The sequence below is a fragment of the Danaus plexippus genome, chromosome 23, assembly GCF_018135715.1.
Source record: "Danaus plexippus chromosome 23, MEX_DaPlex, whole genome shotgun sequence".
Lineage (NCBI taxonomy): Eukaryota > Metazoa > Arthropoda > Insecta > Lepidoptera > Nymphalidae > Danaus > Danaus plexippus.
Genome location: NC_083551.1, coordinates 6,224,014 through 6,249,078, shown reverse-complemented (window position 1 = coordinate 6,249,078; position 25,065 = coordinate 6,224,014). Strand labels below are relative to the sequence as shown.

At 43.6% G+C, this 25,065-nt stretch overlaps 4 protein-coding genes across 5 annotated transcripts in view; 2 read left to right on the top strand and 2 right to left on the bottom strand.

The window, feature by feature from the left end:
* Positions 1 to 355: 355 nt before the first annotated feature.
* LOC116774621 (mitoferrin-1) lies at positions 356 to 15,266 on the bottom strand. The gene is made up of 5 exons (XM_032667310.2): positions 14,916 to 15,266; positions 12,232 to 12,317; positions 6,664 to 6,794; positions 6,532 to 6,588; positions 356 to 2,651 (listed from the first exon to the last, which is right to left on the bottom strand). The coding sequence occupies exons 1-5, from the start codon at positions 15,030 to 15,032 to the stop codon at positions 2,044 to 2,046; spliced, it is 999 nt and encodes a 332-aa protein (XP_032523201.2). The 5' UTR covers positions 15,033 to 15,266; the 3' UTR covers positions 356 to 2,043.
* LOC116774974 (general odorant-binding protein 69a-like) lies at positions 12,691 to 13,630 on the top strand. The gene has a single exon (XM_032667762.2). The coding sequence runs from the start codon at positions 12,789 to 12,791 to the stop codon at positions 13,194 to 13,196; it is 408 nt and encodes a 135-aa protein (XP_032523653.1). The 5' UTR covers positions 12,691 to 12,788; the 3' UTR covers positions 13,197 to 13,630.
* Positions 15,267 to 16,439: 1,173 nt separating the features above from the next.
* Positions 16,440 to 17,543, top strand: LOC116774683 (uncharacterized). 2 transcript variants are annotated; one of them, XM_032667403.2, is made up of 4 exons: positions 16,440 to 16,988; positions 17,056 to 17,197; positions 17,280 to 17,371; positions 17,453 to 17,543. In XM_032667403.2, exons 1-4 carry the CDS (start codon positions 16,928 to 16,930, stop codon positions 17,494 to 17,496), a joined length of 339 nt encoding a protein of 112 aa, XP_032523294.1. In that variant the 5' UTR covers positions 16,440 to 16,927; the 3' UTR covers positions 17,497 to 17,543. The 2 variants fall into 2 exon arrangements, with proteins under 2 accessions (XP_032523294.1, XP_032523295.1); XM_032667404.2 differs by having other exon boundaries at positions 16,473 to 16,982.
* A 16-nt stretch (positions 17,544 to 17,559) lies between these two features.
* LOC116774684 (actin-binding LIM protein 1-like) overlaps positions 17,560 to 25,065 on the bottom strand; it is a 29,019-nt gene continuing 21,513 nt past the window's right edge. Inside the window, 12 exon segments of the mRNA XM_061524014.1 lie at positions 17,560 to 18,417; positions 18,487 to 18,675; positions 18,770 to 18,810; positions 19,578 to 19,647; positions 20,355 to 20,434; positions 22,405 to 22,535; positions 22,679 to 22,758; positions 23,027 to 23,163; positions 23,260 to 23,307; positions 23,310 to 23,673; positions 23,794 to 23,865; positions 24,109 to 24,518. Coding sequence (XP_061379998.1) covers positions 18,304 to 18,417; positions 18,487 to 18,675; positions 18,770 to 18,810; positions 19,578 to 19,647; positions 20,355 to 20,434; positions 22,405 to 22,535; positions 22,679 to 22,758; positions 23,027 to 23,163; positions 23,260 to 23,307; positions 23,310 to 23,673; positions 23,794 to 23,865; positions 24,109 to 24,518 — 1,736 coding nt within the window. The 3' untranslated portion in view covers positions 17,560 to 18,303.

Sequence of the window (25,065 nt, the reverse complement as noted above, 5' to 3'; positions counted from 1 at the left end):
TTAGAGATTCCTTTAATGTTTTTAAATCAATTATTAAAAAACAATATTTGGCGCGTACGAAGTCGCAACCACAGCTATTCAAAACTAAATTATATCTTCTTCACCAAGCAGTCGAGTCTCAAATTAAAAAAAAAAAAAACAGTCGCTAAGTACAAAGTTTTTTATAAAAGTATTGATTTGAGAACTATAGAACATTTAAGAGCATGGGATATTTACAAATCATAAACAAGATATAGTTGTGGGAGTCCAGGAGCCTGGAGTCGTGTCAGACAGTCACCTGTCCTTTCCATAACAACTGCAAACCATTTCGAACTACCTTCACTCGTAGGGCAATGTCACACTAATAAAACTCATATTATTGTCCAACTGTTTATTCAATTTTTTTGTCGAATTTTTCTTTTATCAAACGTTCACTTGGTGCATGTCTTGTACAATTATTCAACCTTTATAATTAATTTTTATCGCACTCATCTATAAAACTCATAAATATAACAAATAAAAAATATAAGCAATGTACAAACACAATAAAAACACTCCCGAGCTCCCCTCGAGCGCTCGAGTCGCTCCGGCCGTCACGCACACAGACACACAGACACCAAGTGTGTGCGTGTGTGTGTGGGTGTCGTGTGTGTACACGCTCCTAGCACCGTCGACCAGTTTTCCATCCGCCGGGTGATGTGTTCATACTTATTTATAGTACACTATACACATGTTAACTTTATAACTAAGTCAATAATACAAGCAACGCCCCGCCGGTGACTCGACGCCGCCGACTACCCTCCCACTTAACGTCTATCCTTCTACATTAAAACGTTAAGAATCGTTCATTCCTTTATTTTTTTGCGCAAATTATATATATTTAATGATAACCTTGTCTACTTGAATATTTCTCCAAATAATCATTTTAGACACTAGTTTGTACGCGTGCAAATGACGCGGTGGACATGATCAGACGGTCGTGACTCACACGCACACGCACGCACAGAGGCACACAGTCTACACACACACAATGACTACCAGAAACAGTTGTTTAAGGAAGGAAGAATATAAATCACAGCCTCGCTTACAGACAGCACTCGTGACCGCGTGTTTAGATCGACAAGTCGGTAATGTTACACACACCAACGACAGAGAACCGAACCCCAGGCGACCAGCGGCCAGAGCAGCGGGCGGGTCGCTCGGAGCTCCGACGACCACAGCGGAGTTACACTCGCATACCGTGCTTACATACATAATAATAATTCATCGTACAAAATAAATCGCTACAGAATTTTTACATTTCAACACTCAGAATGGTCTCTTACAGTCTACCAGCGATCCTCGGGTGGAGAGTACCGCCTCTCTACACAGAGAACTCCGCAGGGATGCGGGCGCGGGCCTGAGTGACGTCACCGTCTCCATGAGAGGTCATACATCACACTTCGATACGGACGACCTCACAAAAGCCACTGAAGATCTCGTATGATATAACAGTCAAGGGTGGGGTGTGTTAAGTACTGTGGAAGACGGGTGACGGACTGCAACCGGAGGAAACATGACCAGGACCGAGGACGGGACTCGAAGGGAACCCACACAGACACACACACACACACGCACGCACACACGCACACCGGGGGACAGGGTACCGGGAGGACACGGGACACGTCCGGCGGCAGGCGTGTCGAACACTTGTAAACGGGTTCTCGTCTAAAATATTTTTATTAATTTCAATAAATATCAAATAAATTGTGATAATGATCGCGCCGGCTCCACCTTGGATACACGTACATATCAAAAATACTGTCTCACGAACAACGACTGCGGCGTGCGGACCGACGACCGGGTAGGAGGAAATAAACAATGATAAAAAAATATGTAAAATAATTAACAACAACAACAGGTGTACTGTACATGTACAGGGCGGCGGCTGAGGAGGGGGAGGGGGCGCTGACTGACGCACCGCTCCTGCTGCGAGACACTTTAAGATTCAAATATCAATTCTAGAACTTCGGGGCGGTGTGATTAGTCAGCGGCAGCTCCCCCTCCGTCTGAGTAACTCTCGGCCTACGTCCTGGTGAGGGGTCCGGGCACGTCCGCGGCGGCCAGCCTCAGGGCGGCGCACGCGAGGGGTCCTCCGGCCGCCCCGGCGCCGCTGGCGCCTGGCCCCGCTGCTCCCGCGCAGCCTCCGCTCTCTTCCAGGTCGAAGGTGAGCAGCGCGTGCTTGAGCGTCTCGTAGGTGAGCCAGCAGATGGCGGCGGCGGGCATCTGGTAGAGCACGCGAGCTCTGACGCCGCGGAAGAAGGCACGTAGGCCCCCCGCCCGCAGCACGAGCGCGGCGGCCGCGGCCAGGCCCTCGGCGCGCGCGCTGCCCTCCTGCGTGTTGAGGACCGTCTTGCACACATCCAGCGGCGTGGTGGCGGCAGCGGCCAGGGCTCCGGCCAGCGCGCCCGCCGCGAGGTGCGCGCGCGGCTCGTACGAGCGCCGCGGGTTGAGGATCCCCTGGACCCACTCGTAGGTGACGAGGTGTACGGCCTGGAAGGGCACGTTCATGGCGACTTGTGTGCCGTAGGAGCGGTAGAAGGCGCGGAAACCCTCGGCGCGATACACGCCGCGCGCGCATTCCCATACTCCACGGTAAGGGGAATTGAGCATCTGCAACCGCTGCTTCACCACTGTGGAAGGAATACGACGTCTGGTTAGACATTTATAAATCTAAATAATTAGTATTGATGATGAACGTTTTTATATTAGGTTTAAGATATTTTTTCCCGAATACCCGTCGACAAAATATTCCTTAGCCATACAATACTCGTCCCCACTCTAACGACGCTCCCACAACGGTTGCAACGGTCTTATACGACGAGCTCGACCGCGACCTTTCGTCTCATGTATTTAGTGGAAAAGATTTATTCTATTTATAAAGACTCAGTTCGTCAAGCGGCTCAAAGCCGAATGCTCCACGTTTTATAATTTTCATTGGTACTGAGTAAGCGGTACACATCGGTACAGGAGTATAAGGAGACCAGTGGTACCACAGTCAATCGAACCTTATGTTAGTATTCCTCTTCTCAGATCCTTGAATAAACTAAAAACATCTAATCTACGTACAACATAAAACGCTATATTTATTCCTTATTTAAATACAATACGGTCCACGATTTAAATAGATGTTTATTTATTACAAATATTAAATATAAATTAATCGGTGTTCTTATTGTCACTTAAAAGAGTAATTGACGACTAATTAATAACAAATAAGAGAATATTAAGACAAACAAATAAATAATAACAATTAAAATGCTATTTGTAAAACGATCGACAGTGGCTAGTGTAATAGACGAGGTAACCGACCGCGCGCCGTCACGTGGACACGACTCGTAGGACACACACCCACTCACGGAAGACTCGAGGCCAATGTGAGTTATACGGCAGCTCTTGAGGGATCTACAGGGTGTCTTAGGGCCATCTGTAGAGTAGTATTCAATGGGCTCACAGGAACCGCAGGAGATGACACGCGGATCAGGGAAATGTGATGTTTAGTGTTACATGACATAGACATGACGTGGTTAAGGAGAAGTGTCGAGGTGGAATACGACGTAAACACACTGATGGCGACTGTGTGGAACACGAGTAAACCATACAACAAGTCGATGGGGGTTCACAGATATTAACATACGGACAGAAACAAACCAGTACTGATTACGTAATTCATACTTGTATTCAAATCAATCAATGCATTATTTAACTACTGTACAGAATAACAGCATTATCTCCATAGATTGTCTTTGCAATTTTATTTGAGTTCTATCTTCTTGGATGTAAAATTTTTGGAAAACAACCTCAGTGACGATTGTGTTCGTGATCATATTTGTTTGTGACGTGTACGAAGACGACAGAGGCTGTACTTAGAGTACATTTTTTATGAAATATCAATAATCAACCTTTCGACAAATCAATGCTGTACTCTAAAAACAACAGAGATCCGAGAGCACTACCTCGGGGGACACCCGGAGTTAGTTTGCTTTCGTGAGATTCATGATTCATGAAACTCACGGATGATGCACCTCACAGGAAGGACATGAGTCTGGTCTGTCTGTTGCTCTCGGTGGAAACTTTAATAAGCAGTTCTGGTTTGTAGTGCTGTTACTCTTCATATTATCCGACTGTACATGCAGCTCCATACACGACTACATTACTACAGTTATCTGTCACGCACTCCACACACGTGTTATTTGTCGTGTGTGTCCGAGTCTCCCACGGTAGACGGTCCGATACGTTAAGACGGCGTTTCCTTCGCCTTCCGTCCCAGACTTCAACATCCGCATAAACATTTCATAGTCTTTGTTGTGTCGTGGTGTTATATGTAGTGTATGATGTACATAATGAAACCTCAACCCTAGCTCCTGAACCACCGATTCAGACATGCCATATCTCAGAGCGCTTCGGTTCCTAGAAGTCGCTTGTAAATTAAAAGGAGCGCGTTATCGCACACTAGATGTGTTAAATGTAAATATGTAAATAACGAAGGAGCTCTGTATTGAGCGCCTTATCGGAACAATTAAATACAGCTAACGTACATGTTGCCGTCTATGTTTGTCGACGTATGCTTGTGTGTGTGTCTTCTTTCAATATCTTATTCTGCTTAATCCTTTTCACATATTTAGTATCGCTATATCTCTCACAGCAACACTAGTCTTTGTATAATGTCAGTTTACTTTCCTCTATGTGTTATCGACACTATTCATGTTCCCCTCTGCCCGCGCTTCCCGGGGTCCTGGGTCCAGGGGCTCCTCAGTTTTTCTCCATAACTTGCGTGGAACACTCGTCATCGTTTCTCTTGTCTGTTATCGTCTCGTTTCCGACATTATTTCTCGGTTCACTGATTACTTCACTTTCGTTTATATTTACTTTTTAATCTCATTCATTCATTAGTTCCACCGATTACATTATCCGAGTGTAATTAAATTTCGTTCGTTATTTAAGTCACAATATATTTTGTATCAGCTTGTGTTTCTGTCGCTTCTGCCACCGACGTCACTGTCGTCATACTTAATAGAGTGGCTAAACAATAAAACACATCAACTATGTTCTGATGGTGTCATAAGTGTAGCGGGTGTCGTGTGATAAGGCCTTATCGCCCGCCTTCTCTGCCACTCAAACAAATTCTCTTTCTCCTAACTAGTAATCCTGGAGGTCGACTCTTTCTTCATCTACCACACTCTTCCCTTCAGGTATGACTGTATCGTTCTCCGACTACCTTAGATACCACGACTGTTATCATGTTCATAGTTTTTTTTATCAGATAACTGTCACTTCAATTATCTCCACGTGTCAGCAGCGTCCTAACGTTGACTAATATTGCTTCTAATAAAATAATAATATAAGTGAACTTTTATTCGCCTTTCCCTGTTCCACGACCTCGCGAGGATGGTTTGGTTTTTCTATATGATATGAAAAAGAAAGTATTGGACCTGTTATACGCTCGGCTGTAGGTCAGAGTTATGCACGAGCGACCACGTGCACGCGACGGAAATAATGTAACGATAACACGCAAACCTGTCACACCGGTGATGACCGGTGGTGATGAGTTCATCATCATCATACAACACCAACAACACCTTATCGATATTATTATCCTATAGTATTTAATATTTATCAATATCTATGTAATCACGGCTACATATCGATGTTTGTGTTTCCTCAAGTTATATAACATTCGGGTGCTCCGTATAAGTAACACTTGTTTGTTAATAACTTATTTGAATAACAAACAGTCTGATTGTATTATGTCATGACGCGGGGTGTGTGAGGTGTGAGTGTCACCCGCGTCGCCGAGTGTACTGAAGGTCAGCTTCGTTTTTGATCGTTACTTTACTGTAAAGACACACACAAATCAAAACATTTTAAGGAAAACGTTCAAGGAAGGAGCCACGACACGAGCGAGCGTTCGTCACACTAACCATGTAGATGGAAAAATATCAGATTACCAACATGCGGTTCACCGTGACCGAGAGTCACTCGATCTGGAGCTAATGTGTTATTATATTTTTAAAATTCCCACTGCGCCATCAGTCGGGCGGAGTCTACAAGTACACAGTCAACGAGCATGAACCGTGACGCAGATTCCGTCCAAACTGAGCTGTTTAAGACAATGTGAGAACTGAAAGTGACAGTATTTAATATATATACTTGAATACTTATTGATAGAATAGGCACGACGCTAATGACTGTCAATAATGTTCCGTTTGGATTTAGACTTAAACACAAAAAAATAAAAAATAATATAAAGTTGATTTCTCAACGATTCTAACACATTAACTTGTGATTAGAGTGCCATTATAAGCGACCGTTGGAAGGGACGGAACGCTAATGAGATAAATTGGAATTATCATGGAAGTTAACGTAATGATGTAGTAGACACAAAGCGGACTGGGGTTGATGAGATACGGTCACGAGACCAACTGAATCACACCCATTAAAGCCCTTTATTACATGAATACCGAATGTCCATCGCCGGTTATAGTGACTACACGGTAGAGATACCAGACTCACCTTCAGTGGGGTTGGAGACGGCATCGTGAACCAGCGACGCGAGGCAGCCTGACAACCCTGGAACATAGCGGGAAGGTCTTCATCAGAACACAACAGAGAGCACGCAGAGTCCACGCCTCGCGCCGAGCTTACCGTGTATGATGTGGTCGTGCCGATGCCTCGTCAGCTGAGACAGCGTGTGTTTGCTCTGCTCGTAGGTGGCGAAGAAGCAGGCGTGTGCTGGGCCGGCACCCATCACCACGGCCGACATGCCGCGGATGGGTCTGAGGACAAACATATATACGATATAAACACTGTCAACCATTCTCATATACTATGCTTCAACTTCTATAAGGCTCGGATCCATCGCTATCTAACGACCTTCACGTACATGACCAAGCCCGTGTTCCACCTGTTCTTTAACACTTCGTCCGGTCTATCTAATTATAATCGTAATACAATTTGAGCCATGAATAATGTTAGGTAAGTGGTACACTGGTTCAGGTCAAGGCGGTCAAGGTCACACTGCCGCGGCCGGTACAGTCCCGGGGACCAGCCGGTCGCGGACGGATTAAAGTAGCAGATTATAAATATAGCATGGTTGCTGCCGACCGTACAGATATGGTTAAAATGTTTTGGATTCCATTTGTTTAGTGTTTTCGTAATTTACTATGTATATATTGAAACACAAACAACGAATTAAATTCCAATACAACACCATTTTCATACCACCAAAATTGTATGGGTTGCCTAAAATCCATAATCAAGATCAATTATGAGCCAAATTTTTGGCTTACATATAAACTGGCCAACCTTATTGCAAGGATACTGTAACCTCTCCGGGACTAAACAAAATCATTTGTTAATTTGTCAGTTTGTTTTATTTAACATAATTACTATTTATTATAAGTTTTTATGACAAGTAATGAGATCTAAGACTTTCGCGAGTTTTATTCATTTAAATGAAACTAATATATTTCGGCTATACTACGCGGATTTTATTATTTTAAAACTAAATCTCGTCTGCCCGTGATCACGGTTGCTGAAAAGTAACCGAAACGTCGGGATTATGTAGTTTTAAAATAATAAAATCCGCGTACTATATCCGAAATATATTAGTTTCATTTAAATGTTATGACAATTATTCACCAAAACATATTAGGGGTACCAATGTGAGGACTACACGCGACCTTCACTTTAACGAAATTACGCGATGACTTGTATTTTAGTTGAATCCAAAAAAAGCTTCATCAGACAATACCACACTATAATTCTATGTGTCGGAGTCTTTTTTTCGGCATGAATCGAGTTCTCGTGTTGTTTTATCAACAGTCACGTCCAAGGACGCCGTCTCCTCAGTGACCTTCGCCTACTTTCCAGTATCAAACTTAAACATCAAACGCATCCCCAGACGGCAGAGAGAGCTACTGAAGACTCATTTATACTACCAGGAAGTTATCTGCAATAAAATGACTTTCGTCCAATATTGATTGTACTAAACGGCACACAACAGATCGGTCGCCGTTCGCGCGGAAGAAGGCACTTATGTCAGTGTAGCGTTAGAAACCGGCTCCGCGGCTCGCCACATCCTCTACTGCACACACACACGCACACACACACACACACACACACACACACACATCACATATGAATATCGACCGGATATTCAAACAGTTTTTCAATAATTAATTTGTAAAGGAAATTATGAATGTACAGAAGACATCGCGCCAGCTAGTTTCAATTTAATGTTCGCAGGAATCGTATGTCATAAACCGGTTTTTAAACAACGACGTCACAGTTGTTGTTATACGTTAATGTGTCTTTTATAAGATATTAATAGAATTATAAGACACTGCGCTTCTAACGTACGGTGAGACTGACTTTTTAATATACTTTAAGGAAGTCTATTGGATTCATCTCATTTCTTCAAATGCGTTTTACAACTTGAAATTGTAAAATTAAATTTCCATAAATTCATCAAAAACGTACCATTTAATAATTAAGTGACCTGCGAAAAATAAGAGGCGGCGTTTAGGAAGCAGTCGGTAGGAACAGGTCTGGTTATCGAAAGTAAGTGAAGAAGGCAGCTATTAAAGATAAATTAATAGAATGAGCAGAGAGACACAAACCTAATTATATGTACCGTTTGCAATACACGATGAAAATGGAGAAGGTGGTCACTTTCCTAGTGAGGCAGGTAAGCGAGGCAGTGTGAAAAATAGTGGTACATCGCATCAGACTCGACACTATTACAGGAGTATCTATTTGGTTGATTTATTTTAGTCTTCTCTATTAAGCGCCAACTACTCGGACCAGAGCTGCTTGGATCTATTCGATGCAAAACTTCTTTCCTCAAGTTATCAATTGATTCAAGAAGCACGTGTTTTTACCTTGAAACTAGACGCGTTAAACATCGTCGAACCTCTGCCACTCTAGTATACTAGTTCAGCGAAATATATCAAGTCACTGAACTATTTAGATTAATGAACAAAAAAAAATTACCTTTTAACTTGTATCCTGAAAACGATTCACATCGAAAAATCACTGAACCTGCTAAACTTATATTACGGTTCCAAAAAGTTCGTATAATTATAGAGGCAATACACAAGTGTGTGTGTGTGTGTGTGTGTGTGTGTGTGTGTATACAATGATGTACTTGCTTGTTTTTGTCGATCATGTCGACTAGACTAATCACTAGGCAGGTTTTCTCATCAGGCAATTTCCTTGTAATTTTAAATTGACAAATATATTCACGGTCTCGTACAGACCTGTCTCAAAAATTTGATGGATCCACAGCCTCTTGGTCCCGGTTTTATTTGAAGAATAGTTCAAGCCTAGGTGGTGTCGAAGGCAGTATCTCTCTCTACTGGCTATTTCTGTTTTTAATCGACATTGAGGAAGCTCGAGGAACCCTAAAATTAAACCTCAACAGACCCTGATGTTAAGTCGCCTTCCCTCGGTGCTTAGTTTTTGCAAATAGTATTCATATCCTTGGACTAGAATGAAGTCCTTTTTTTACTTTATTTACCCCGAAAACTCATAAAAGTATCTTTTTCTAGTCTGAGCATGGTCAAATAACATTTGATTGTTGTAGAGCTTAACATGAACTTTCGAAAAAATATCGAGGACAGCCTTTTATAAATCTCTCACAACGAAGCGCCTGCCGCTCAATAGCTGTATATATATGATAGTAACTACAAATGTAGTCGGTTTATAATTGTAGTACCTTTTTACATTGAAAAGTGAGATATTATTTAAGATTTTAATTTCTTTATTTTTTATTATTTTAACAATTTGTCACTTCACAGAATTTAATTGTGTTTTAATAAAGTTTGATAAAACTGTAGTCGATAACGAAGAATACAATTAAGTTGAGAGGAAGACTTGAACCGGCGATAATATAACCTCCGTTACTATCGTGTTAGTCAGTTTCAAACAAAACTATTTATTGTAGGAATCTAAACGACGAACCAAATTCAAATGTTACAAGACATCGGATCATACGTGTGGCTCCTGTTACATTATTTGGAAGCCATCCTGCGCCTGCGCGGAGTACGGACGGAGTGACGTGTCGCCGGCCGTCACTCACCGTTCACGACTATGGAGTAACGCCAACCCGCTCAATTAAAGTACGATGTTTGGATGTCATTCGTTTGTTTTAATTTCTCTTAAACACTATGTTGCCTGTCTGTCGGTACAGCTTTTTGGTGATAAATCCATTTAGAATTGAATATCATCACCCAACTATATCATAGCTTGCAGAATCAGTTCAAGTTGTCCCCTAGTGTTCATGTTTGACGTCCATGTCTGTATTTGTTTGTCTGCAGCGGATCAGCTCTCAGATGGATAGACTGATGTTTTTTTTTCATTGGCAAGCCGGTTTCTTTGAGGTTGCTTTTAGCTGTTTGGTATCGCTCCAGCAGAATGAGAGTATCAGCTGTGTTCCAAAAATGATGTAAGACATGTTCAGCGTATGGTTACTCGATTAATTGCTTCAAACCCCCCCTTTTATCGTTAAACGACAATTACTATGTAGTTTTTTTAAATATACTAAAATTTGGTTATTATTATATGAGTAATATTGGTATGCAGAAACAATCACAGAATTAACCTGGCACCCAATACACGGACACATCGCTTCTTACGTTAAAGTATTAATTTATAATGCTTACTTAAGTGATGCTGAAATAAACTTTTTTTTTCCTAGGGGTTAGTGGAATACAGAAACTAACAGAAGATATGGCAAAGACATCCTCAAAGTGTGTAGAGAAGACGAGGAAAGTTTGTGAGGAAATATATATCAAGTATGTGAATTAACAAAACAGTAATATACGAGTACATATTTGATAATAATTAAATATAGAGTGCCGACACCTCTCACGCTCTTGTTAAAGTTTAAAATAAAATTAGTCGTCATTGAACTTATCAATGTTGTCAATATCTCTGAGGTGATGTTATAATTATTTATTATATCACTTCTACCAGCGAGCGGCCGCGGCGGCTCACTCGACTCGCTCGACTCACGTACTCTGATAACGATAACAGAACTGATAAAGACAAGATCTACTCGGCGTCTTTTCGAGTTGAAATAAAAGATGAGTCCGACGTGCAGCAAAAGCTGACTTTGAAGTTGCAATAAAAACTTACTCCGAGTTACAAGTACTGACTCATTTCTGATAAGTTATTATTATAACAAAAGTGTTTTTTAATTCTTTGTTCCATTACTCATTAAATCCTAATCAGACAGAACGTGTTCTCTGCAGGCCCGCCAACGCATTCACATCATATTTCTATACAACTTACAATCAAACACACACACACATTACCAATGCGATAGGTTATTTAAACAGAACATCCGCGTCTGTGAGCACAGAACGAGCCAATGTACAAAGAGAAAATAATGAACAGGAAAATATGTATGAAAATTAAGAATGAATAAGAAATGAGTTGCACGAGCTGACACCACGTGGCGGTGTTTGGAGGGGGCTCGTGTTAGTGTCCAGTGGAGATATTAATACATATTACAATTCAAGGAAATAATATTATCATCCGACCGACTTAGCTCCGATCGTTAAGTTCATAAGACGCAGTTTGTGGTCTCCGACGATGACGAGGCGAGAGCCATTGACGGGAAACCCACCGGCGGCGCGGCGGTGCAACGAGAATTATTAATGAGTTGCAAGTGTCATCGCCGACCTCGCGGAGTCGCGGACCGATACAGATCTATTTTAGTTATCATTGAAACACATTCGAGTGTTGTGACAAACGACACGTACGAGCGGAACGCGGCGTGAACTACACTGCTGCACTAACACCTCTTACTCAGCTATCGAATCCTAACCCTTAAAATTATGAATCTATTTATGAGTTATTATGGGCTATGAAGTATAACCTTGTACAATGATATAAAACAGGACCAGTTCACGATAATAACTGTCGTTACTCATAATCAAGCATAAAAGTATTCAATGAGTTTAGAAATCTAGTCCACGCGCTTTTACCATCAATTAAACAAAAAATGGAATTAAGAGACACGGAAGGAAGGACGAGATATCCTTCTTAATTAATATAAAGAACATATACATAGGTATATTATGATAACAACATGGAAAGCTGTTGAGGGGGCGGTGGAACAGATATACGGAGCAGTACCTGGTGACCCCTTCACCCTCCTACCAGCTCAGAGTTACTGACGACATGTGACTACGGGTGAAACCTCACCTGAAGAACCCCTCGCGCTGCACCATGTAGCGGAAAGTTTCCATAATACTGCCGTTGTGTGCCGAGCGTAAAGACTGCATCCGCGTCTGCAAACATACTAACATTAGTGTACGGCTAAGGTGTCACGAGACCACACACGGAATATAATAGATCCTGAGCTGACGAGACACATCTTACGATTAAAAAATCACAGAATACGTATTAGATGTGAGTGTAACGTCTCAATTAAGTCCACCGGATATTTTACTCAATAATAGATAGTCTGTGGCAGTTAAATAATATCGTGTTATTCATTTATTTTAAGTGAAAAAGTAAACAATGTCCCAGAACTATAATTTTCCACTAACGACATACGCGATGCGATCATCATCTACTGACACGTATAATTTTTTTCGATGACTTTTAAAAAGAAGTAGCATTTGATTACAGACCGCGAGAAAAATATAAATACATATTTACTAAACACACTTTTAATAAGCCTCGGGCTAATAGCTTTATAATACCCCGAAGCTGTCTCGCTAACTCGCAATCGGCAGCCGATACTCTAAGATAACAAAATGACGGGAGCGTTCGTGTCGTTCGTTACTTCATTATGTTTCCTGATCGTCGGGACCCAGGGTCTGGAGGGGGAGATGGCCGAACTCGCCAAGATGCTGAGAGACAACTGCCTGGAGGAGACGGGAGCGGACGTCGCGCTAATAGACAAAGTGAACCAAGGCGCCACTCTGATGCCGGACGGGAAACTCAAGTGTTACATCAAATGTGTCATGGAGACGGCCGGCATGATGTCGGGCGGCGAGGTGGACGTGGAGGCTGTAGTGGCCGTACTGCCCGAGGAGCTGCAGAGACACGCGGACACCATGCGGGCCTGCGGGACCAAGAGGGGCCTCGACGACTGCGACACGGCCTTCCTCACACAGGCCTGCTGGCAGGCCGGCTGTCCCAAGGACTACATACTTATATAGAGATTCATTGTTTCCAGCACACATTAAATACAGGGTGTATGGAATAGAACAAGTTATACACTTATAACTGAAGACTTGTAACATATATTAAATCACGAATGCATTATACATATCGAGCCACTTTATGTTTCAACCACATGTTCCATTATTAATACTCACATACAGTCCTTTATCCTTATATCATAAATGAAAACATCCACATATTCCTTTAATAATCTGTTGAGATGTCTCCCCTCCACTTCTTCACCATACTTAATAAATATAACAATGTTGTAAACTGTTCCACTGAGCGGGACATGCTGTTGTGCTGCTTGTTACACTATTCACATATTCTATTGTAATTGAACATTTCCAATAAATCTACTAACATCATTTAATACAAGTTTCAGTAACAAATACTACAAAACACAATAAAAACATCAAAAGCCAGTTCATTTCTTCGTTTTTTTTTTATATATGTTCAAGTGAAGGGAAAATATTATGGTTTTTTATATTATTCTGACAAAAAACAAGGTGTTTTTAAGTACTTGCATAACATTTACAATTCTTGTACAATTATTTTTGGAATTTCAATGACAGCACTATTTACTCTTAAGTGAGATATTATTTGTCTTATTTTATTGAAAAACACTTTTATACATATTTTTTCAATCTACATAGGTATTAACAGTCAGTACGTCATATTTTTAAATGACTTGCTAATTAATAGTAATTTATTTACTAATTATTATTTATATGTAAATTCTCTCCAATAAATTCAACATAACATTATAATAAATTCACTGGAGTGCATACATTACAGAAATTATTTGTTATTTTACAGTAAAATGAACAAAAAATACTTTAAACTAATATTTGACTAAGTCTACACTCAGGCTGTGATTATATTATGTACTATTATAACACACAACATGTCAAGTTATAACTCTCAACTACAACTGTCATCTGAATATTATAATTATAAATTTATAAAACATGTAGAATTATAAAGTAAGTAACCCTATTAAAATATAAAAAATATAGCATTGAACACCAGAAATTTTAAAAAACTCTTCTTTAATAGATATTCTCCCATCAAAAGTGTAACAAGTGTGACGGCAAACATTATGTCTCCTTCGTGTTTATTAATAAATAACATTTTAAATTTATTTGACACTTTGATCAAGATCATCAAAATACAAAGATGATGCAGAGCCACTAAAGCTGAGGTGGAAATAAACACAAACATTTAAGGAGCACTTTCAAAATGTATTTCCTGGCTAGTATTTATCACACTATTATTATTGTTATTTAAAGGTTCAATTACTTGATAAAGGTCATTACACACACTATCCTATCATAAAAAATTCAACATCTATTTCAAGTACTTGACTTTTTTAGATATATTAAAGATCACTTATGATAATTCAGGTTGTAAAACAAATGCATCTCGTTCTGTGTATACTTATTACATTTATCCCCTTTGGACAACATTTCTTATAATAGCTTAAAATCTAAAGACAACATAATGCTGCTTCTAAAACATTTTAACACCAAATGATGAATAGTTGTGCTCACGTTATATCAAGAATTATAGAAAGGTTTTTATATAACCAGCAGAATATTGTGGCGTAACAAGTCAGCCGACAGAAGTATTGTTACGACTAGGTTAGCTTGTCAAATATGAGGAGCCGTCTTCTGTGGCAGCAGATGACAGGATGTCGGGATGACGGGACTTACCTTCACGGAGTCCAGAGGGTACATTACGCAATGCTCCATCACCCCCGCGATCGCGCCGGCGGTCATGTGCGTGATGGAGCTCTGGGTCGGAAGAGTTTCATAGTCCTCAAAGTTCATAATAATCACCTATTACTATCACTCTATTCGAAATATACACTGCCACCTTTTCGATAGGGGGACTAATTTTTTACCAATTCAACAATGTCATTTTCACTTCTATATTTTAGTCACAGTCATCTAAAATTTAGAATTCAACTTAAATACTAACTATCAGAATTGATTTCGTAAAGTGCGATGTGATTAACACGCGCGGCAGTCTTATAATGGGTTGCCATAACCTAAAAAACAAAAGTTTCATTAAAAACAGATGATATACTAAAAATGTTGCATAATGAAAAAATACCTGACGTTGACTTTAAACTGAGTTTTGACATTGTCAAATGGCTATAACTACATAGTATAAAAAAGTAAGTCTTGAGATACCACTACCAAAAATTACATTTGGACAATTATTTTATAACATATAAATGATCCATATAGCAACCAATCAGTAAATGTTTTATTATTACACTAGTTTATTAATTTCTATAGACTGTAAATACTTATGTACTTGCTGTTACTATGACTTCGTAAACTATAAAATAATAGTAATACTTCATTTGTGATTTTTTCAACTTTTTTAACTTTATGTTGGTGAAACGATAAATAACAAACTAAAGTTGTATAATGTTTGTTTTGTGTAATATAATTTATGTAAATTCCCTTCATAATAGTTTTTTAATAACTTTTATGCAAAACAATCATTTAAATGGTATTATTTTTATCATTAGAGAAATCTTTAAGAGCAGATAATACATTGTTATGGCGATTTGCTGTTGGCTCTTGCAAATGTTTGAAGCAATGTACTTAATATGAGATCAAAAGCAGACTGAATGAATGGGAAACGTTTGATATAGAAGGGTATAGATTCAACTCCAGACGACCATTGCTTCCTTTGTCTCTCTATTTATTATAAGTATGCAACTAATGATTTAAGTGCCATTTTATATTTAATTTAAAAAATTATATTTTTCTCAGATATCGAATACGATTTACTAATTTATCGTTTTACTGGTCATTTTTTAATTGAAAAAGTGGATAGAATAATACTAAAAATAAAATAAAATTTCATAATTAAAAAGGGGAATAAGAAATGAAGGACAGCTGGCAAAGTGTTTTTAAAAACACTACGAAAAGAACAATAAATATATAGATTTCAAAATAGGTCGATGCTAGTTATTTAATATCACCAACATCTTCGCCCCGGCCGGATCCAGCGATCTTAATTATCCCCGTATCATTTCTATGTCGGTGAAGAATATTTTGCCACCAAACTTTTTATAAGGTATAGAATACACTTTTTTTTTATTTTTAGGAAAAAAGCATTGTCAAGACGGCAACCAGTACATATATAGTGATTTTTCATTCTTAACCGATAAAGACGACCGATTTTTTTTTATTATCCTTTAATGTCATTTCTCAAACTACGGCAGCACGGCAATTAAAATAGAAAATGGAAGGGACTTTACATCGATATTCTTTGTAACTTAGAAATTAATAAAGAGTTTATTAATGCCATATAAAATAAAGTAGAAATATAAAGATGTAAATGAAGACTGTATAAGGCGGACAAGACTCGAGGGCCCATATCGCGGTCACGGTTGCTTGTATTGAACACAAAATCTTACAAAGATGTCTGCAAACTGTCTGAAAATATTAAAAGGGTTCGAGGCTAAAACTAGTTTTATATATTTTTTTGTCTTGACACCTCATTACTAAACATTCATTCAGCACCGAAGTCGCCAGAGAGTCGGTCGTAATCAATAATAGACTATTTTTAATGCGATCATAAAACTTCTAAAGTACGTTTTATAGCCCGATGGTCGTATGTTAATGAGCGTGTCTAATACAATGCGGACGCGGTGCCGAGGTGTTATAAGGAGGCGCGCCGCTCTCGCTCCTCGACTCTCATCATGGCCGGTACGAAGCTGTGTGTGTGCGTGTTGTCGGTGTCGCTGTGTGTGTACGGTAAAGGTCTCTCTTCAGATGTCATATCTCCATGTGCCTGTGTGATCTGTGTGTGATGTGTGTATGTTGCCAGTGTGTCGCGTGCTGGGCGTGCCGCAGTTCTTCGAGGACCCGACCAAGTTCTTCAAGCCGCTGCAGCTGGACCAGGTGCACCGCGGTAGCTTCAACATAACCGACTGCGTCAAGGAGCTAATCAACTGCTGGGAGTACATCAGGTGCGGGCGCTCTCCTCGCGCCACGTGCTGTCCCGTGTTCTCTATCCGTGTCATTTCCTCACCGCCGCCTTCTCTTCCTCAGGATCGACTACGCGTGCTCCAACAGGTTCATTTTGGAGTCTCTGTGCGGCGTCATATTCATCGAGTGTGACGAGTTCGACGGCTGGAACGAGAGTGAGGGCCTCTATATGTTGAGCGATGCTCTCGCCCACTCACCGCAGTCGTGTTCCTACTGAATCCCTGACTCTCTTTCAGGAGATCACATCCAAATTTTCGACGCCTACTGCCGGGGGGAGTGAGAGACGGTCGGACGGAGGAGAAAGAAGAGGAGAGAGAGGAGGGGGAGAATAATAAATACAATATTAGTCTGAATGCATTTTTATTACTTAAAAGCATAGTCTTCGTTTAAAAATCACTGATAAAATTTAAAGAAGCTCTCCGACCGACGGATAGCAGAGGATCGAGGAACATAACGGAACAATAACAGAGAAAATGTCTTGTGAACTCGAGTTCACAGAGCACAGAGCGGGCGGTCACAGGTTACACAAACTAGGTCGCCAGTTCGCCACATACAACGATAATCATATACTGTAAGACGAGTCGCTCAGACGAACACCCGAGAGACACGTCTCACAACTTCTAGCCATAAATGTAAATATATTTTCAGTAAATATAATTTAAAATAGCACGATATACTTATATAGACAACACCGAGCACAGCGGAACGGCGGTAACGAGTTAGGCGTCCGACAGAAGCCGCGAGAGACCACTCGCGCTAACACTAGGAGAGACCGGCTAGCGAACGGAATAATATCTGGCTAAAATAATATTAAAAACAAATGTAAACTTACGACTACCGACACACACACGCACACACACGCACGCACGCGCACACACACACACCCGGCGGGGGGCACCCGGCGCTCGGCCCGCGCGCGACCCCTCTCTTATAATAAAATGGATATATTTGGTTCTCACTAACATCAACTCTCTCTCTCTTTCTCTCTCTCTCTCTCTTCCGCAGCGCCGTCCGTCACTCTGTGTCCGGGCCGCGCCATCTCACACGCCATATATATATATATATAATATCGCAGCACGGTCCCGCCTCAGAACAGCCTCGCCCGTCTCTTGAGCTCGTTGCGGCGCCACTGCGGTAGGCGGTAAAACTCCGGCCGCGGCGCCTGCAGGATGGCCTCGAACTCCGCGTCCGACAGGTGGCGCTGAGGAGGGAACAGACACACGGTCAGATGAAAGACGCAAGGGGAGGGAGGGAGGGGTTACAGGCTCACCTCCAGGTTGAGGCGGTCGACGTCGGGCGGCAGGCGGTAGTTAGTGATGAGCAGCAGGTGGTAGGGGTACAGCTTGGCCGGCTCGTGCAGCAGGTGAGAGGTCGCCATGTTGGGGAGCGAGCGGCGCACGCCCGGAACGCCGCCCGCACGAGCCGCGCCGCCCGGGACGCGACACACTCCGCCCGTAGTCTGAGGACACATGCACGCGGTCAGCACGGAGGCCGGCTCGAGACGGTCGGTTGTCGAGATACTTGCGACATATGATAAGCACGGTTCCACTCACCACAGCACTCCTATCGACGTCGGTGATCGATCCGGCCGAAACTGTAAAGTGAAGAACGTGAGTCATCGTGAGAAGTCGGGCGGAACGCTCTCAGCGGTGCAAGCGGCGCGGGCGACGCGGTACGCGGAGGCATGGAGTGGATCGAAATCGGTAATGAACTCTACGGCCTGAGGTGATCTGGACACGTTAATACTGAGCGCCGACTAGCGACATGTACCGCCCTTCATAGCGCTTATTGTGATAATAATAAGAGCGACAAAGCTGACGTGTATATATGTATATCAATCTCTCCCTCTCTTTCTCTCTCACTATCTCTCCTCCCTCCCTCTCTCTCTCTCTCTGGTCGTACTTACTGCAAAGATCCGTCCGCACTGAGCGCACAAAACAACACTGTCAGTTAACACAGAGCATGTACTGACACATAATATTTTATGTACACACTACATCCTACACACGGACCGCACGGCCCGCACGGTCCGCACGGTCCGCACGGTCCGCACGGCCGGGGACTGGAAAATATTAAAAGACGATTAGTAGTCAACGATAAATACTGAGGGCATCAACGGTCGACACACATCTACCCTGCCAGCTCCCCTCCACGACTCCGTCCACGCGTTCTTGGGTATCGTGTCGCAGAGGAACTATTGAGTGTGTCGTTAGAGTTGGTTATGGCAAGCACCGGCGGTGCGACATCTCACCGCACGCGTGGCTGCGGATGTTTCACAGAATAACAAACATTCTCCAGTCTCGTCTCTGACGGCGTGTGTGTTTCGTGTAGTGTTCGGAAGGTGGATTCATTTACACTCACTGTCTGACTTGCCGCTACTGAAGTCCGTGCTGTGAGTCTTGTCTCCGAGTCCGCTGAATGTGAAGTCACCCTGTAACACGACAGCGCCTCATATGAAATACAAGAGAGCAAGAGACGGGGGCGGGTAACGGGACCGCGGGGCACAAGAAGAGATTCAATGGGGATGGAGAAGAAAACGCTAACCCTAGTCACAACCTCGACAAGGCGGAGGAAGACTTTGTTGCAAAACTATAATGTATGTAGCTTTAACAAACGAATATAACTTGAAGTGTATCCGAGTCACTTGACAAAAAATGATGTCACTTTAATTTGGTAAACATTAAAATAATACATTAACAATTTAAAAACAAAATATTTGACAAGTTTGATATACTGAGACTATACGTGAGAACTGGAACTGCTATTGTATTGGTGTGAATACTAGAGTTAAAAAGTTACGAAAATATTATTACAAAGGAGAAACTGTAGAAACATAGCAAGTCGATCCGAACGACAACTAAATTATAACTGATTACTGCAGCGGAATAAAGAATATACGTAGAGAAAAACATCGCGTAAACAACAAACGGTAGCAAGGAAAAGCAAGAAAACGGCTTTGGAGGAGGAAAAGAAAAATACAGATAAGTGTTCGAGAATCGCCTTACATATTGTTACCCGCTCGAGCAACTCCGCGAGCGCGAAGTTAACTCTGTGTCAGATTAAAATATTCGTCTTGAGAAAATAAAAGGTGGAACAAGAAGCGAGGAGCGGTCGCCGCGTCTGGGAGGCGTTACTTACGGCCGTGCTGGACGAGAACGTGTGCGAGCGAGCCGATAGACCGTACCCGGGCCGGGGCGCGCTCCGCAGCGACGACACCACTGGAACACTCACAGGTCAGGGGAGGCGGGGAGGGGGAGGCCGGGGGAGGGGAGAGAAGTCCGGGGCGAGTACTCACGTTACAGTGCGGCAGGGCGGCGGGCAGCGTGGCGGAGCGGGCGCCTCCCACCAGCAGCGCTACACACACACTACTATAGCGAGGCGACACTCACGGACGCCGCCGCACTCTCCGCGCTCGCACACCGAGCGCCACGGCGGGGAGTGCGGCGGCGTCACACACCGCTACTAGTATAATGATCATCGCACGACACGGTCACCTCACAGTATTGTACATGAACACTCGTCGATGATCATTCTTGCCGTGCGAGCGGAGTTCGACTAAATATTGGAATTCAAATTACATAGCACGGAATGAAAACTTCACCGCCACGGGCGGGGGCGGCGCTGCGAGCCGGGTTGTGTCTCGTCACCGTGCTCGGCTCGAGTCGATGAAGTTAACATTCTTTATGTATCAGTCGGTTGGTGCTGCAGTCGGCGCTGCACCGGTCGAGTCGTGTGACTGTCGGTCCGCGAACACACACAAGCAGACTAATGACTCATGCACACCTCACACTACTCCATATATGATGCATGCGTTGGTAGAGTGCGAGGAGAGGTGCGGGTGTGTCCCAGCCGTCGTCACCGGTGAGCATGTCAGCGGGAACACACACGCACACACACATACAGCAGTTCAGAACACATCAGCCGGGAGCTCGGACACTAACAGGGGGTGGAAAAGATCCAAGGCTCTGATGCAATAACAGCTTTTTGATAAAGTATGCTTCTTTATTCAACCCAGCCACCTTCGCCGCCGACACCGGGCATACTCTACATACGAGTGTGAACCAGCCCTGCTCCAAGGCTACAGGTAACTATTTACCCAACACCCGACGTGTGCTCCGGGTGGTCGCGGCGCGTGTCGTCGCCGCCCCGTTAAAGCTTGTTGTCCCCGCGTCCCGGCGGTTAATGTTGCTGTCTCGCTTCGACAGTATTCTTTTATTTCGCCAAAAAGCAACGCTTCATTGACACACGAAATTCTTTTATATTTTATTTCCAAGTATCGGAGGTTGACATTCTAATTCACATATTGACTGTATGTCTGCTATCAAATTTATCTAGGTATTTTAAAAAAATGAAGGCCAACTGAAAATATATGACCTTAACCCTAGCAGAGTCCTGGGAGCCTTCGATCTTTCCAGTCCACCCTATATTATTACGGAGAGGGATTTAGCAGTCATAATTCTTTTTTGTAACATTCGGTATTCTCGTATTCGGTATCTCAAATTGTTGTATACAAAAATAAACAAAAAATGGCCAAAGCGTCACGTGCAAAGCGCAATCTAAAGCAGCCCACCGAGTACAAACCCCCTCCCCCCTCCCCCTCCCTCCGGAACAACCTCGAGGATAGTGACGACAGTCGAGGGTATTGTGATATATATTACACAGGAAAGAACAGAACATTATATAATATAGACAGTTGTCATTGACATTAAAGTATAGGAAAGTAAGTAGAGTGAGTGGCGACCGACAGAGGCGGCGCTCACACACACACCGGCAGCTGTTAGTGACAAGTGTGTTAGTGCGTGTTATAGAGACGAGCTGGCAGCGGCGCCTCGAGCCGGGGGAGGGCTGTCTTTGTGAGTTAGTAAATTATTCGCTGATATAATCAATGACTATATAATATGCGAGTTCTTCGACCGAGAGTCGCCCGTCGTCCGTCGTGTCGTTTCAATAGTGTATGTATGCCCGTGTTTGTGTGCGTGTGTGCATGTGTTTGTGTGCGTGTGTGTATGCATGTGTGCGGGTACGTGGGCGTGCGTGTGTGTGTGGGTATGTGTGTGTGTGTGTGTGTGTGTGTGTGTGTGTGTGTGTGTGTGTGTGTGTGTGTGTGTGTGTGTGTGTGTGTGTGTACGTGTGTGTGTGTACGTGTGTGTGTGTGTTGTGTGTGTGTGTATGTGTGTGTGTTCGTTACCGTTGTAGGATGGCAGAGCATGCGGCGGGTCGGGCTCGTGTCGGGAGCGGTCCAGGGAGCGTGAGGGCGACGCTCCCAGCGGGGAAGAGTACCGCAGACGAGCTCCGGCCTCGCGCGCGGCGCTGGGCGTCCTGGGGACATCACGTCATGCAAACTAATGTCGTTGAAGTTCATACTATTAGACAACCACATGTGAACTTTGAGACAGGGCTGTAGTACATCCGATCCTCGATCAACTACAATATTGTCCACCGCCCTCCCTACCCCCTCGTACCTGCTGGCGTTTCTCGGGTCCAGATTCTGTTTCTTCCACTGCTGCAGTTTCTCTCGTTCCTTCACCTCCTTCAGGAACACCTGAAAATAAATGAATGTCCCTTATGACTGAACCGAATGTGTTATGGAACTCCGCAGCCTGAACTGTCTGATAATATCCCCCCCCCCCCTCCAACCGGGCGGCAATCTGAAACTGTTGTTATTTTTCATTTCTCCAGGTCATTGCTCTTCAGTGGTCATTTTTCCCTCTTTGACCGACACGGTTGAGTAAGATGAGAATTTCTTAGCATTTAGTTTTACAATCTATAAAAACCCAATATAGGATGTCCGTGGTGTGTCGCATTATCACCTGTGCTATCCCGGTGTCGATCTTGGCCAGTTCCTGTTCCTCCTTCCTGAGGCGGTCGTCGTGGCCGTTGACGCGGTCCGTCTCGTCGTCACTGTCCGGGACGCCCTTGTACGTGTCTGACCAGCGGCGACGGCGCTCTGCAACACCATGACACGTGATAGTGCGTGTATGTGTATGATTGTTTTGATATGCGTGTGCGTGTGTGTATGTTTTGTACGTGTCCGAGCACTGACCCGGATCGGTATACGGGTAGGGCGGCGCGGGGAAGTCATCCCGCTCTATTTGGGCAAGGTGCCGGGCGGCGGCTTGTAAGCCGCAGGGTAGGATGCCAGCTCGATGGGCTCGTCGTTGTTGAGATGAGGCGAGCGAGGGCGAGGAGTCTCGCTGCGGATGGAGTCCACGAGCGCGCGCATCCCGGGGCGGGAGGAAGCCTTGGAGGCCGCCCGCGACGACGACCGCGTGCCGCCTGCTGAGGGCGGGCGGTGGAAGTGAGGAGACGCCGGGGGGCGGTCCGAGGGTTGCACGCAGCGGCGGAGGGTGGACGGCTCGGACGCCAGGTACGAGTAGGTGGTGATGCGGTGAGGGGAGCCCTCGGAAGAGCGGTACTCGCGCAAGGTCAGACCCGGGGATACCGCGCGGTAGCCGTACTGAAATATACGCATGTCATGTTGAAAGTTACGAAGGAGTGACGACAGAGTATACGAATAATATTTAGCGTATGGTATATAAAAGTAAAAAATAAATAAAAAATGCAAAATAAAACGGACCTTTCTGGTCAAGCTACTGTAGGGACTGCAGTAGGAGCCGTTGACGCTGGGAGTGCGCGAGCGGAGACTGAACTGTGACACACGGGACACATGACACTAGTGACTCTCGGGACATACGACATCGACACCGACAGCGGTCGGACATCGACACAGTGTCTCGAGACCGCTGTCGGCTACGATGGAGTACGAGTGACAACAGAAATAATTACTACAATAACAAAAAAAAATTGTAAAGTAACGAATGACAAAAACATAAAGAACAATCGCAAATTAATAATTATCAACATCATGCAAGTGATTTCTTCATCGTTATACCTGCAGCTCAGAGGAGGCCCGCTCCAGCTCGGCGGGCGTGAGGGGCTGGTGCGGCTGGTGCGGCGCGGGTCCACAGCGCGGGTGCCAGATGGCGGCGCCCTGCAGAAACATCTCCTCGCCATCGCCAAAGGGGTCTCCGCACTTGGTGCAGCGTGCGCAGGTGGGGTGGAAGTGATGGTTTTCGCCGGCCTGTAGCACCTTCCCCGCGATGTACCGTCTGCAGTAGGCGCACCTGACTCCGTACAGGCGCTGGTAGTCCCTCTCGCAGTAGGGCACGCCGTCTCTGCCCATGTACTCCCCGGGCAGGGCGGCGCCACACTCCCCGCACGCGAAACACGCCGGGTGCCATTGACGGTCCAAAGCGGCCAGCGCTTGACCCTCGCTTAGCTCCTGGCCACATCCCGCGCATTCTGACACAAAACAAACGAACCTATCCAAATACAACTACAAAAATGGTCTAGTGAAGACTTGTACTAGACAGTGGCATGCACACCAGATGCAAATAAGCACAGCTTACCCTTTCCATACAACAAATATAGATTATATTGTTTAATTCTTTCTAACGTACTTTTAATCATACATTATGGAATACGAATGTTTAAAGACACCTAAAATTTTACCAAATTGTGAATCAAATGAAGTGCCTAAATCTATCAACGTAAAAACTAACATTTTCGATCGGCCGTTGCTAGCGACTGGCGCCGCCTCCCAGCCAAAGCGACCGTATGCACAACTACTCGGTGCATATATTCCATACAAATAATCTCAAGGACGATCTACAAAACTCGTGTTGTATTCAGGAAAATTTTTTATGTGTTTATGCAAAAACTATGCATGTGTTAGTGTTCGAAAGAGACTGCTTCCTTAACCCTACTCGTTTAAATAGTCAGAAACTGTCCAATGAAAAGGGACTATTTAATCTGTTGGTATACTGTTCTAATATTTTTTCGAAATTTT